The 15,572-nt window shown below is 45.5% G+C and overlaps 1 protein-coding gene across 1 annotated transcript in view; it reads left to right on the top strand.

Annotated features, from left to right (window-relative positions):
* The window catches only part of THRB (thyroid hormone receptor beta), a 383,591-nt gene that overhangs the window by 339,658 nt on the left and 28,361 nt on the right, over positions 1-15,572 (top strand). The window contains exon 5 of the mRNA XM_068971138.1: positions 13,524-13,624. Within this exon, the coding sequence (XP_068827239.1) occupies positions 13,524-13,624 (101 nt within the window). The remainder of the gene's footprint in view (positions 1-13,523; positions 13,625-15,572) is intronic.

Genomic DNA, 15,572 nt, shown 5'->3' with positions numbered 1-15,572 from the left:
GTACACTTGAACATCCATGTACATGTATACCTGCAACATGCTGCTTACACATGTGTGTTAGAGACAGTCTGCGTGGTCTGGACCGTGTTCCTTCCATCAGGTAGGCTTGTTTAGGTCAGCTCTGTGTAGACATAAGCACCCCCTCACCTTTCCACTCCATGACTACAGGGGTGACCTCAGGGAGACCAGTGCAGCTTAGAACAAGGATGCCATCCTGATGCCAAACCCAGCTGCCCCTTCCTTCATGAGACATCAGACTAAAGAGCTGCTGGCCCACATTCTTAGATCTAGGCCTTGACTCTCATTCTGAAGGCTATTCAGATAAAGAAAAGGCACCCATTTTCCTCAGACCAGCAGGGCATGAAATAACTGTGGCTGCTTCTGTGGAAGCCTGATACCATAAACTGACTCTCAGAGCAAAACCAGAGATCAGAGGCACCCACTCCGCCCCTTTCTGATGACCTTTTCTGCTGCCTCCTTCTCCTGTTCTCGTAAAACACTTTACCTTCCTGCTTTCTAACCAATTGCCTCTTTAAAAAGAGGAAATGATTGGGGATTCCCTGGCAGTCCAGTGGTGAGGACGCAGTGCTTTCGCTGCTGTGACCCGGGTTCAATCCCTGCTCGGGGCTAGGGTCAGGATTAGGGTTAAGCTCTCACAAGCCATGAGGCACAGCCAAAAATAAAATATTAAAAAATCTAAAATTAATTAAAATAGGAAGTGATCTCATTAGTACCAGAGTTCTGAAACGCCAATGCCCGTAAGAACCAAAGAGCCAACGTTAGTAACTGAGAGACGCAGTTGTTCCGTAAGGCCAACCCAGTTTAAATTTTTCAACCATCGCACACATTGTTTACATGTCGCTGGATCAGAATTTTCAGTTCCATAAAGAAATGCATCATTTCACTTTTCCTGAATTATTTGTGTCTTCCCACTTTGGGCAAAGATGAAAATCCTGTGAAATATGTCTTTACTCATCAAAAGACTATGCGAGACTAGACCTAAGCGGCTGCTGACATTGGCCTCCCTCGGGGAGGGGTGCTGACTGCAGAGCGCCAGGGGTCTCTGTTAGGAGGGGGCCCCCTGGTTGGTGCTCTGGGAGGATTTGGGCTCCGTACGCCAGATCTTCCCATTTTTCACACGAAGCTACATTTTATGTGAAATCCTGGTTTTGAAAATTGGCCGAGATTTTTAAACACTCTGAAACCCAAACCGTGCAGACTGCTAGTGTGTGTATCCTTTTGATTAACATTTTGACTGACTCATTATACCGGTCTTTTCCCTTTCTTTGTGACTTGCATCTTCAAGTGGTGTAGCTCTAATTGTAGACTGAAAGGTTAGGTCAGCTCCTGAGGGTTGGAGTCCATGGGGACTGAGAGAAGAAAGGTCAGTTAGGGACTTCTTGTGCGTAAAACTGTATTATGCCCCTTGCATGAGTCCTGTCTGGCTCTTTTGCGACCCTGTGGGCAATAGCCCTCCAGGCTTCTCTGTCCGTGGGATTTCTCAGGCAGGGATACTGAAGTGGGTTGCCATGCCCTTCTCCAGGGGATCTTCCCAACTCAGGAATTGAACCTGCATCTCTTGGATTGCAGGCAGATTCTTTTACCGCAGAGCCATCTGGGAGATCTGTATCATGCCCTAGCCTCATCCTAAAAATGATTTTGGTTTCAAGAACTCTTTGAGTCAGAAGAAACCATCTAAACCTTGTTTTGGCCCTTTTCTGCCTTAAGATTCCAGATAAAGGAAATCCAGAGACCCTTATGCTCATGTCCTCTCCCCTTTCTGGACTGACACCTCTGACCTGGCCTCCTTTCTGCTTCCCTCCCCTCCCTCCTGAGCTCTAGAGTTTGAAGACGTGCACCTCTTGTATCTTCACCCCAGCCAGTCGGAGGGCAGGGTGCAAAGAAAAGACATGCTGTTCTAAGGAAAGATTCCTTGAATGGGAGCATCTGGGCAGCTCTGTTGGGAAACTGCAGACCTTGAAAGTTAACACTGCTTCAAGTTTGAACCCCATTCCTTGCACACTGGAGCATACATGTTTGTTAAGTAAATGGATGGATGGATGAATGAATATAGTGTTTATCAAAGGGTTAAATACTAACATGATGCAAAACTTGGTATCTAATACCAAGAATTAAACATAACATAAATCAGGATTATTATGTTGGGAAAAAGCTAAGCGATGGAGTGTTCAAGATTTTTTTTAAATATATAAAGAAATAACATGACGTTGAAGGTCCTGTGGGGGGAAAAAAGCTTCAATCAGAAGGACCTAACTGTGGGATAATTTAAGGAAGTTCCAGGTAAAATTGGAAGAGTGACTGAACATGCTAACAGTTTAGCTTCCTTCAGTTCAGTTCAGTCGCTCAGTCGTGTCCAACTCTTTGTGACCCCATGAATCGCAGCGCGCCAGGCCTCCCTGTCCATCACCATCTCCCAGAGTTCACTCAGACTCATGTCCATCGAGTCCGTGATGCCATCCAGCCATCTCATCCTCTGTCGTCCCCTTCTCCTCCTGCCCCCAATCCCTCCCAGCATCAGAGTCTTTTCCAATGAGTCAACTCTTCTCATGAGGTGGCCAAAGTACTGGAGTTTCAGCTTTAGCATCATTCCTTCCAAAGAAATCCCAGGGTTGATCTCCTTCAGAATGGACTGGTTGGATCTCCTTGCAGTCCAAGGGACCCTCAAGAGTCTTCTCCAACACCACAATTCAAATGCATCAATTCTTCGGGACTCAGCCTTCTTCACAGGCCAACTCTCACATCCTTCTTCACAGTCCGACTCTCACATCCATACATGACCACAGGAAAAACCATAGCCTTGACTAGACGGACCTTAGTCGGCAAAGTAATGTCTCTGCTTTTGAATATACTCTCTAGGTTCCTTGGGGGTATAAAAATATTTTTTCATCCAATAGCCTCACCCTAACCACTCAGGGTCTGTAGCCTTAACCTCACCATGAACCAGCACCTTTCTGAACGACCCAAGGGGTTTCCCATCGCCAGTGATAACCACTGCTCCTTTCAGACGCCAGCATGGCTGTGCCAGGCAAAAGATCTTACCCAGAAGGGAAGATGAGCAGATGGGAAACAGCCTCTGGTCTCGGCTCCCCTCTCCTTGTGCTGGGTCGACCCTCCGGGGCAGCTTCTCCTTTCCACCTACCAGCAAAGTCTGCCTTACGTTCTGCTCCTAAGGACTGTGTGTCCACCGAGGTGATGAGGGGTTTCCTTCTACTAGGGCCTGAGATGCTGTTATAATTTACTCAAAAAAGTTAGACTAGCCAGCCCTCTGATCTTACTCACTCGTTAATTAGAAACCAAGTGAATCCCACTCAATGCAAACCAAGAAGCCAGGCTTGCTGCCGGTCGCATGATTTCTGACACAAACGCACACAGCTTTCCCTTTCACATACTAAGTCCCTCTGAAAACCAAATTTTTAAAAATTAAAATCAAACTTTTAAAAACAACAGGGATAAACTTTGAAATTATTGTGCTCAGTGAAAACCAGTCATCAAAGAATACATGTGGTACAATTCCATTTATACAGTATGTCGAGAACAGGCAAATAGGTAGAAACAGAAAATAGCTTAGTGGTTGCTTGGAGCAGAGCAGATGGGGAGTTGAGAGGGATAGGAAGTGATTTCTAAAGGTACAGACTTTCTTCGGATGAGGATGAAAATGCTCTAAAACTGATGACAGTGTGATTTTACAACTCCATAAATATATTAAAAGCCGTTGAATTGTATGGTATGTGAATTAGGTCTTAAAGTTCTTAGCCAAAAAAGTTAAAAAAAAAACGTTCGTAATATTTTAGCATGTCGATTTATTTTAGTGCAGAGTAATGCTTGGCAATTAGTGAGACTAATGCTTGGCAAGTGTTCACTTAAAAAAGACTCTCCCAGTCCTTTGTTGAACAAACAGACGGAGTTTGCTTTCGTAATAATATCCTTGATAAAGTGACAGCACAGTTGACTAGCCTAAGATACAGGGCGTCTGAGAATATAGAAGCTAGGCAAGATGCGACATCCTTGGACTGTCACATGCAGTTCTTCTTTAGCGGTCAGTCCCTTGGGACAATTCACAGAAGCAGTTCTCAGGTGAACAGCAAGGCCTCCAGGCTGTGTTTCTCATATTTGTTTCCAGGCAGAACTCAGGACTGACGCCCAGTGAGCGTGCACTCCCGGGAGCATGCATTTCCTCAGCTGGGCGTATTTACCAGCCAGCATGTGACTGTTTGGCGTGTGTGAGGAAGGAAAAGGATGGACCCCGAGAGGGGATAGGAGGCAGTGGTCCCGTTCTGGGAGAACTGGCTACCGTGTGATGCATCAGCATATTCAGAAACCTAGAGAGACTCCCCACCCACCTATCCACTTGTGCGGCATCTCACTCCCGGTGACAGTTATTTAATGATGAAGGATGGGCCTAGGCATAATGACTGATGTATTTTTTTGGGTAAATAAGATGGTTCTGAGTTAATATTTTGGAGAAAAGAAAGACACAGGTGGGGTGCACTTGTGTGCAACTGCTGCCACTTAAGTAGATGTTTCTGTAGATGTTTTGATACATACATAATCACCTACTCACCCCCCTCCAAGAAGATAATCTGGGAGAAATGCAAGAGCAAAGCAAACCACTCTTCAGACTCACAGTCAGAACACAGAAGGCGTCCATTCCACCCGCACATTGACTTATCACAAGACTCCAGGGTTCCCAAGAACTTTAAAGGCCAGACAGTTCAACCTTCCACATCAACTGTTGAGCTACAGACAGGAAGAAATCTTCAGTGCCCTACTGCCAACGGCAAAGAGTAAAGCAGAAAGGTAGTGACGAGGTTGGGGGAGAGGGTCCCACATCCTTCTAGTTCTGACGGGTGGTCTCCAGCCCTCCCAAGGTGTGTCCTGCAAGCCACAGTGTCCAGTTGCACTGTGATCGGTTCCCAAAGATGAGAAGGAAAAGACCTGTAGCTCTCTCTCCTTTATCTCTGCCATCTGCACTTGATACCAAGTATCTGACAAAATGCACATCACCTCTGGGTGTAAGAAGTCAAGATGTAGCTTCCCTATGCAGATGGAGAACATGTGAAAAGATGCTCCACATGACTAATCACCAGGGAAATGCAAATCAGAATCACAGGATCACCTCACACCTGTCAGAATGACTGTCATCAAAAAGAACACAAACAACAAATGCTGGCAAGGATGTAGAGAAAAGGGGATCAATCCCTTACACTGTTGAAGGGAGTGTAAATCAGTGCAGCCACTATGGAGAACAGTATGGAGCTTTCTCCAAAAAAACTAAAAACAGAACTACTATGTGTATCAGTCGCTCAGTTGTGTCCAGCTCTTTGCGACCCCATGGACTCTCCATGAGAGTCACCAGGCAAGAATACTGGAGTAGGTTGCCATTCCCTTCTCCAGGAAATCTTCCTGACCCAGGGATTGAACCTGGGTCTTCTGCATTGCAGGCAGATTCTTTACCACCTGAGCCAGCAGGGAAGCCCTAGTGTTTAGTAGTAGAACTACTATATGACCTAGAAATTCCACTCCCAGATAAATACCGAAAAAAAAGCAAAAACACCGGGGCTCTCCTGGTGGTCCAGTGGTTAAGAATCCGCCTCCCAGTGCAGGGGACACAGGTTTAATCTCCGGTCTGGGAACTAAGGTCCCACATGCCGGGGCAAATAAGCCCATGCGCTACAACTTCTGAGCCACAAAGAGAGAAGCCTGAGCACTGCCACCAAATTCCCGGGTGCTGCAGCCAAGACCCAGTGCAGCCGAATAAGTAGATAGATAATGACTGTCTAAACCAGAAGCTCCGATTTTAAAGTGCATATGCACCTCAGTGCTCTCAGCAGCGTAATTTGCAATAGCCGTGATATGGAAGCAGCCTCAGTGTCTCTAAACAGATGAATGGATACAGAAGATGTGGTCTGTGTACACAAGGAAATATTACTCAGCCATAAAAAGGGTGAGATTTTGCCATTTGCAACAACATGGAAGGAGAGCATCACGCTGAGTGACATAAGTCAGGCAGGGAAAGACAAAAATTGTATGAGATCACTCATATGTAGAATCTAAACAACACAACACACTAGTGAATATAATAAAAAAAACAGACTCATAGTGAACAAACTAGCGGGGAAGGGAGGAGGGACAAAATAGGGTGGGGGGGTACAAATTATTAGGTATAAGATAAGCTACAAGGACATAGTAACAACACATTGAAATAGCCAATATTTTATAATAACTATAAGTATAACCTTTAAAAGTTGTGACTCACTATATTGGACACCTGTAATTTATATAATATTGTACAGCAACTATACTTCAATAAGAAAATTTAACTTTAAAAATAAGGTGTAGCTTTCCTGACAACATGGATATGTATATTCCCTCTGACTTTACCAGGAAGATGCATTTTTTAAATAATTGGGTTACTTTGTGTTTTGTGAGTATGTTTCAGTGCACACAGGCGCATATGTGCACATACAGTCAAACATCCTAATTTAAGATGTAGAAACACCAAAATGCTACAGTACTTATCTGTGTGGTAGAAAGTTGATAGGTAAGTTTGTTTTTTGCTAATGTATGTCTTTCGATTTTTCTACAATAAATTGTATTATTTGTATAATTGTTATTTTTAAAAAGCTGGACTTTATAAGAAACTAATGTACACAGTTTTTAACTCGTTTATATCGCAGTCATTTTGTTTCTTTGTTTAACTATGTATTTGTCTACCTTTGGCTGCGAGGGGTCTCTGTTGCTCCGCGAAGGCTTTCTCGGGTTGCGGCGGGGCTGCTCTCCAGCGGCGGTTCGAGGACTCCTCACGGCAGCGGCTTCTCTTGGTGCGGTGCGCAGGCTCCAGGCGCGAGGGCTTCCGTACTTGTGGCACGTGGGCCCGCTGGTCGTGTGCCGGCCTCTAGTGTCCAGCCTCAGTGGTTGTGGCACTCAGGCTTAGTTGCTCTGTGTCGTGCGGGATCTTCCCGGACCAGGGATCAGCATTGGCAGGTGGATTCTTTCCCACTGTGCCACCAGGGACGTCCCTGTACATGTTGGTCTTCATCCCTAGAGACTGATCTCTGTGATGTTACATATTTCCAGAGTATGTCTGACCGTGTTCACTGACTTTATCCCCAGTCCTACACACTTGATCACTAGTTGGTTCTCTGGACACAGATCCCTGTTGGAGCTATTATGTTTCTTTTTCCTAAGAATGAACTCCACCCCCAAAAAAACTGTATTTAGAGTAAATCAACACCTTGTGAATTTTCCTGTAGATTTTGTTAGTATTTCTCCTTAGATTTGAGTTGCCTAGCAGACGGTGGCATCGGAGAAGGCGATGGCACCCCACTCCAGTACTCTTGTCTGGAAAATCCCATGGATGGAGGAGCCTGGTGGGCTGCAGTCCATGGGGTCGTGAAGAGTTGGACATGACCGAAGCGACTTAGCAGCAACAGCAGCAACAGCAGACAGTGGCATACTACTTTGGGGTTTGGGGTTTACGATCAGGTAAAGGAGAGACCTAACCAGCCAGCAATGCCTCTGAGTGTGATGAATAGTGGATTTTTAATGCATGGGAAGTTGCGGGATCTATCTTATTGATCTGCTTTACGTTTCAGCTCCTCTGGGTCTTTGTTGCTGTGTGGGGGCCTCCTCTAGTTCCTGCGGGCAGGGCTGCTCTCCAGCTGCAGGGCGCCCGCTCCTCTTGCTGTGGAGCACAGGCTCCGGGGCACACGGGCTTGCGTAGCTGCAGCACCCGAGCTCAGTAGCCACAGCTCCCAGGCTCTAGAGCACTAGCTCAACGGGCTTAGTTGCTCTGAGGCATGTGGGATCTTCCCAGACCTGCGATCGAACCCATGTCCCCTGCATGGGCAAGCAGACTCTTACCCACTGTACCCCCTGGGAAGTCCCAACAGTGGTTTTCACAGCCCAAAGGAGACAGTTGAGCAAGATGTATAAAACTCAGACTTCAAATCTCCATTTTCGGTGATGGTGTCTCAACCGAACTGGCCTGGACATAGTGACTTTCATTTCTCCGTTGTGGGAACACGTATGGCCCTTCAACTCTCCTAGCCCTAGTAAACCCAGTGATGAGAGCTATCAAAGCAAGCAGGAATCTAGTTGATCAGTGAGCATGCATGCCCCCAGATCACCACGTCTTAGATGAGCTTGAATCTGGACGTCTTCATCTGAGTGGAATTTGGGGGTTTTAACCATAGTTCAAACATCTGCGTCTGCATTGTCAGCTCTTCCGGAAGCCCTCACGGAGACCCTCAGCCTCTTGTGCACCGCTCCAGACTGCCACCCTGCCTGTCTGCACGTGCCAGATACAGGCCTCCTCCCTGTGTTGTCCCCTCTAGAGGGCTGGGAGCAGTGATCTGGAGAAACTGAGATGCTGTCCATCAGAGGAACCAGGGGCAGACACCAGGGCTTCAGCCTGGACGCATGATCCCTGCCCCCTAACTGGAACCATAACACTTGCAGTAAACCAGAGACCACGTCTAAGGAAGGAAAAAGCTCACGCCTGTTATGTTGCAGGTGCTGCGGGCTGCCACTGACAAGCATGGGGAGGGTTGAGAGTGCCCATCCTGGACTTGGGCTGCGGGTGGGCAGAAGGGCGACTTGGAGACTTACCCCAGCCCCGACCACATCATTGGCAGATGAGCTATGATTGTCTGTTTCCCCTCAAAACACTGAAAACTGCCCCAAGAATTAAGACTCTTCAGCTCCTTGGCATGTTGCCTGGCATGGAATCCCCTCATATATATGCTTGTTGAATGGAACCTCTTTTCTCTCCTGGTTTCTTTGCTTTCTACTAGGAGCTTTATTGAGACATGTTTCACATACTATAAAATTCACAGATTTATGCAAAATATGTCCATACAAAACAATGGTTTTCTTTTTTAATTCCATTTATTTTTTTGATGTTGTTGCACCATGCAGCATGTGAGATCTTAGTTTGTGACCAGGGGCTGAGCCGCAGTCGCCTGCAGTGGAAGCGCAGAGTCCTAACCAGGGAAGTCCCCAAAACAAGGATTTTTCACTCAGTGGTCTTTAGTATATTCACAGAGTTGTGCAGCCATCAACACTACACAATTCCAGAACATTTTCATTACCTTGAAAAGAAACTTTGTATCCTTCAGTGGTCATCGTCCATTCTCCCCTCCCTCCAGACCTTGGCAACCTCTAATCTCATTTCTGTCTTTATGAATTTGCCTGATCTAGCTGTTTCACAGAAATAGAGGTATATGATACATGGCATTTCGTATCTGGCTTCTTTCAGTGCGTGCTTTCCAGGTTCTTCCATGTTGCAGCGTGTAACAGTACTTACTTCCTTTTCGTGACTGAATAATATTCCATCATACAAATATACTCTATTTTGTCTGCCCATTCATCATCTGATGGACATTTGGGTGGTTTCTACCTTATGAATATTGTGCATGGTGCTGCTTTGTACAAGTTTCTGTACAGACACATGTTTTCAGTTCTCTTGAGTGTGTATTTCAGAGTAGAATTGCTGGGTCATATATGTCACTTTGTGTTTAACCTTTTGAGGAACTGCCAAAGTGCCAAACTGCCAAAGTGCTTTTCCAAAGCACATTTCACATTCCTACCGGCAATATGCGAGTGCTCTGATTTCTCCATAGCCTCACCAACATGTGTTATTATCTGCCATTTTATCGTGACCAACCTAGAGGGTGTTAAGTAGTGCCTCGGTGTGATCCTGATTTGCATTCCACATCTTTTCATGGTTTTTCCTTCATTTTCAGCTGTTTCTCTCTCATTGAGAAATAACCAGGACTGGGAATACAGAACTCAGTTGCTTACACATACGCTTCCGCAAGGATGAAACCGTGTCTTGCTTGTTTTTATATTACAAGCACTAAGCACAGTGTTAGTCGCTCAGTCATGTCCCACTCTTTGCGACCCTGTGGACTGTATGTAGCCCACCAAGCTCCTCTGTCCATGTAACACTTCAGCAAAGGATGCTGGAGTGGGTGGCCATTCCCTTCTCAGAGGATCTTCCCAACCCAGAGGTCAAACCCAGGTCTCCTGCATTGCAGGTGGGATTCTTTACCATCTGAGCCACCAGGGAAGCCCGAGCACAGTGGCAGATGCTAAAATAAATGTTTTCTAAATTCATGAATAGACGACTGATTGGATGAACACACAGATCTCTCCAGTTCCCTTTTTTCTCTGCCCAGATCCCTTCCAGAATTCTCTCTCTTTTTTAAATGTCTGATGAGAATTTTGAAACATTTGAAGTGAACTCAACAGATGATTCATGTTTGCTTGATGCTAAAGTAAACTAAGAAAAGCTGTGATATTTAAAAAGATAATCCTTGTGCATTACCAAATCTTGCTTTGAACTCATTTCTCTCCTTCCCAAAAGGGAGATTCTTCTAAAATAAAGTCTGAGCACAGTCATTATGAAAAGGGTCCATTTTTTTCTGTTTTCTCAATGGCTTTTTTTCTGAAAAGTAAGCCCTCAGTGACCCAGTTTAATGAAAGACTGATGAAAATGTCATGATAAAGCATATAGTAAGTCATCTGTCATTTCAACCTGGCTGATCTTTTTTGGACACGGTAAGGGTTTCCTGAGTCAAAGAAGTTCGTTAAGACCATGATCAAGAGAAAGAATGATTTTGTTTTCTCAGCCTCTCCACATCCCAACAAATCAAGCCTTTTTGGTTTTCTCTGAAGCTCTGTGCGTCTATGATAAACCTCTGGTACCTATGAAACTGGATTTGCCCTCTGAAGCATTTCTTATGTTTAGAATTGCATACAAGGAAAGGAAAGAGGCAGACATGGGTGGGAAGTACATAGCTTCTGTTTGTGTCTTTAATTTCCTGGGTCATGCAATTTAATAAGCTCAGAGTGCAGTAATTAAAAGAGTTACCACAGTTAGATTTGTTTCTTAATAAGCAGAGCCACTATTTACTGCAGACATGAAATTGAAAGATGCTTGATCCTTAGAAGAAAAGCTGTGAGAAACCTAGACAGTGTATTAAAAAGCAGAGACGTCACTTTGCCAACCAAGTTCCATCTAGTCAAAGCTATGGTTTTTCCAGTAGTCAATTACGGATGTGAGAGTTGAACCATAAAGAAGGCTGAGCCCCAAAGAACTGATGCTTTTGAACTGTGGTGTTGGAGAGGACTCTTGAGAGTCCCTTGGACAGCAACGAGATCCAACCAGTCCATCCTAAGGAGATCAGTCCTGAATATTCACTGGAGAGACTGATACTGAAGCTGAAACTCCAATACTTTGGCCACCTGATGCAAAGAACTGACTCACTGGAAGAGACCCTGATGCTGGGAAAGATTAAAGGCAGGAGGAGATAAGGATGACAGAGGATGAGATGGTTGGATGCCATCACCAGCTCAATGGACATGAGTTTGAGTAAGCTCCGGGAGATGGTGATGGACAGGGAAGCCTGGGGTGCTGCATTCCATATAGTCTCAAAGAGTCGGACATGACTGAGCGACAGAACAACAACCACCACCCAGTTGTTGAGCTATGTAATCACATCACAAGTTTGCAGAACCTTTTTTTAACATTTGTTTATTCGCTTTCATTTTTGGCTGTGCTGGGTGTTTTGTTGCAGTGCAGGCTTTCTGCAGTTGCAGTGAGTGGGGGCTACTCTCTAGTTACGATGTGCGGGCTTATCTTCATGGTGGCTTCTCTTGTTGCAGAACACACACTCTAGGGTACACACGCTCAGTAGTTGTAGTTCATGAACTTAGCTACTCTTCAGCATGTGGGGTCATCCCAAGCCAGGGATCCAGCAGGTGTCTCCTACATTGACAGTTGTGTCCAATTCTTTACCACTGAGTCACCAGGGAAGCCCTGCAGAACCTTTTCTTGTTTTTTAGATGCCCTTATTCATTCTACTTTTGAAGTTATTTTTAGAGAAAGACCAACACCAACACTTTCAGAGAGCCGGAAGTCAAGATCTGGGCTTTCGTCTCTGCTGTTAATTTCTGATTTGAGCCTGAGGAAGGCCAAACTGATGAAGAACTGTTCATCTCAAAATTACTTGCTCTCCCAGGGCCTTTCCAGCTATAAAGTTTTCTGAATTTATTGCATGGTACTGAGATTGCAAAGGGATCAAGTCCCCTAAGCACAGGTTCAAAAATAAGCCTTTGATGCTAAAGCTGAAACTCCAGTCCTTTGGCCACCTCACGCAAAAAGCTGACTCATTGGAAAAGACTCTGATGCTGGGAGGGATTGGGGGCAGGAGGAGAAGGGGACGACAGAGGATGAGATGGCTGGATGGCATCACGGACTCGATGGACATGAGTCTGAGTGAACTCCGGGAGTTGGTGATGGACAGGGAGGCCTGGCATGCTGCAATTCATGGGGTTTCAAAGAGTCGGACACGACTGAGTGACTGAACTGAACTGAACTGAAAGAGACTGTGATCCACAGCACCCCAGGTGTCTCACATCCTGGCCTCTCTGGATCCCTCCATATAAACCCAGCCCAGGGAGTCTCAATTCTAGATGTACGTAAGAATCACCCAGAGAACGTTTAGGAAATTCGGTGCCTATGTTTCTACACCCTAAGACCACTGAAATAAGATTCTCAGGGGGCTGGTCTCAGATTCAGTATTTTTAAATGGGTGATTCCAAGATTCAATTTTCTTTTTTGACTGTACCATGTGGTATGTGGGGTCTTAGTTCCCTGACCAGGGATTGAACCTGGGCCCTCACCAGTGAAAGTGCAGAGTCCTAACCACTGGACAACCATGGAATTCCCTATAAGATTCAATGCTTTTAAGCAGGATGATTCTAAGGTCTAATCAGAGTGGAAAACCCATGGTTTATCCAAGTAGTTTTGTATGGATAGAGAAAGAAACCTGGGCGTTGAAGAATTGATGCTTTTGAACTGTGGTGTTGAAGCAGATTCTTGAAAGTCCCTTGGACTGCAAGATCAAACCAGTCCATCCTAAAGGAAATCAGTCCTGAATAGTCATTGGAAGGACTGATGCTGAAGCTGAAGCTCCAATACTTTGGAGTTGGACACGACTGGGCCACTGAACTGATTTCATATGTCCGCACCCTCTTGAGCCTCCCTCCCACCTCCCACCCCATCCCACCCTTCTAGGTTGTCCCAGAGCCCCGGTTTGAGCTCCCTGGGTCATGCAGCAAATCCCCACTGGCTTCTGTTTTACCGATGGTATTGCATATATTTCCATGGTGCTCTCTCCATCGGCCCCACCCTCTCCTTCCCACAGACATGGAGAGCAGACTTATGGACATGGACGGGGGCGGGGAGCGGTGTGGGAAGGAGAGAGTGGGAAAGACTTTTAAAATGTTTTCTTGTTCAGAGTTTTACTTTCTATATTGAAAACTAAATGATGTAAATGTGTAAACCATAAAGCAAAAGTTGTATTAAAACACATAAAACAATTCGGTCGTGCCCCTCATCCACCCCTTCCGTCCTCCCCGGTGCTCCTCCTGGCTGTGGCGTCTTTGACTTGAACGTGATGTCTTTCTCACCTCCTCTTCTGTCCTCCCCACAGGCTACATCCCCAGTTACTTAGACAAGGACGAGCTGTGCGTCGTGTGTGGTGACAAAGCCACGGGCTACCACTACCGCTGCATCACGTGCGAAGGCTGCAAGGTAACGCGCGCCGGCCCCTCCCCAGAGCCTCCGGAACGCGAGTTGGAACCAAACCCCGACATTCATGGGCTGTGATCATCCGGGTGTCTGGTGGACCTCTTCATTTTGGGAGGGGGTCGGGCACATATTCAAGACAGAATTTTTTTTCAAATCGAAAATAACTAGATGAAGTTTTGCGAGAGTGTGAGATCTGGGGGCGTGGTTATTCAGTCGCTCAGTGGTGTCCGGCCATTTGCGACCCCGCGGACTGCAGCACGCCAGGCTGCAGCAGGCACGCCAGGCTGCAGCAGGCACGCCAGGCTGCAGCAGGCACACTGTCCACTGTCTCTCAGCGTTTGCTCAGACTCATGTCCATTGTGTCTATGATGCCATCCAACAGGTAGAAAAATTGATTAAATGAAAAGAAATCGATACAGGCCTCCTTTTCAGTTTAAAAACGCATTGATATTTTATAACGTGTTACCCTCCCAAGAAATGACCATTTCTCCTCCTGCTTTATCTCGAGTGTTTCAGGGGACAGAGTTGGCCTCAACCCCAAGCTGTTTGCCATTGTGAACCTGACTGAATACGCTCACTTTTCAGGGTTCCATTAGGGACTATCTTTGAGGCTACTTAGGTTCAATTCTATGCTGAAATTGTCCAATCCGGCTGTTGGCACAGGCCGCAGGCCCTGGGTAAATTCTGGTTGTGCTTCAGCAATCACATCCTCTCCAGACCCACCTGCAGGAGACACTGGACAAGAATACACCGCCAAACAACAGTCAGCACACTTTAGGAAAATGAACCTGAATTTGCAAACTTACATCTTCATTATCAAAATGACGTTGAGTTTCTGGCAAACACGTTTTGGTCCAACAACCTAACCTAGAAGATAAAGTTCACTGTAAAGGTAAACAAAGCTTAACCCAGGGCATTCAGCTGATGTTTTATAAAAGAGGTAGTAAGTCAGAGAAGTGGAGAAGGCAATGACACCCCAGTCCAGTACTCTTGCCTGGAGGATCCCATGGATGGAGGAGCCTGGTGGGCTGCAGTCCATGGGGTCGCTAAGAGTTGCACACAACTGAGCGACTTCACTTTCACTTATCACTTTCATGCATTGGAGAAGGAAATGGTAACCCAGTGTTCTTGCCTGGAGAATCTCAGGGACGGTGGCTGCCGTCTATGGGGTCGCACAGAGTCGGACACGACTGAAGTGACTTAGCAGCAGCAGCAGCAAGTCAGAGAAAAACTTTAATTTTTTTGTTGAATGTTTTATTTACCTTGTTTTACACAAAATGATCACAAACTTTAGAGCAAAAATCATATTCAAATTCATAAAACAAATCAGTCATTCATCACCTACCTCACCACCTCTCCTCTCTTTTCCTTCCTCCAACTACCCCCTTTTCTCCTAACCTTTGACCCTAGACCCCCAAATTCAACATGTTAGCTCGGTTTCCTACTGATGGGTGTCATTTCCCTTGTGGAGGATTTTCCATGCAAACTCCCTTCTTTCTGTGCACAAAATTAGGAAACATGTAGCCTACTAAAGTGTTAAGATGATATATCCAGTGAAAAGAGGTCATTTTTGAGGTCATTTTTAAGGTCTCAAGGCAAGACTCTTTTTGGAATGTGATATAATATTGCTCTCATTCATCCGGACTCCTTTGATCTAGAATTTGTAACCTTTTAACAAAGATTGGGCTCAAGGTTGCTATTACATCTATGAAAACAATATCATAAGGAGTTTGATGGCATTATTTACAAATAAGTTGCAGCTGTTTATTAATTGGGAAACTTGCAGACTGTCTCTTGAAAGGCCAATTTTATGGGCTTTGTTTGAAATTGATAAAACCATTTCTATAGATGCTTTCCCTCATTCCAAAAGCTCAGCGATTCAAATGGGTCTTTTTTCTAAATTAGCCCCAGTTAAGAAGGGTTTTACCTACCTGATTATGCAGTGTTGAGA

This window comes from Capricornis sumatraensis, chromosome 4 (assembly GCF_032405125.1).
Source record: "Capricornis sumatraensis isolate serow.1 chromosome 4, serow.2, whole genome shotgun sequence".
NCBI lineage: Eukaryota > Metazoa > Chordata > Mammalia > Artiodactyla > Bovidae > Capricornis > Capricornis sumatraensis.
This window is presented reverse-complemented; position numbering and strand designations above follow the sequence as displayed.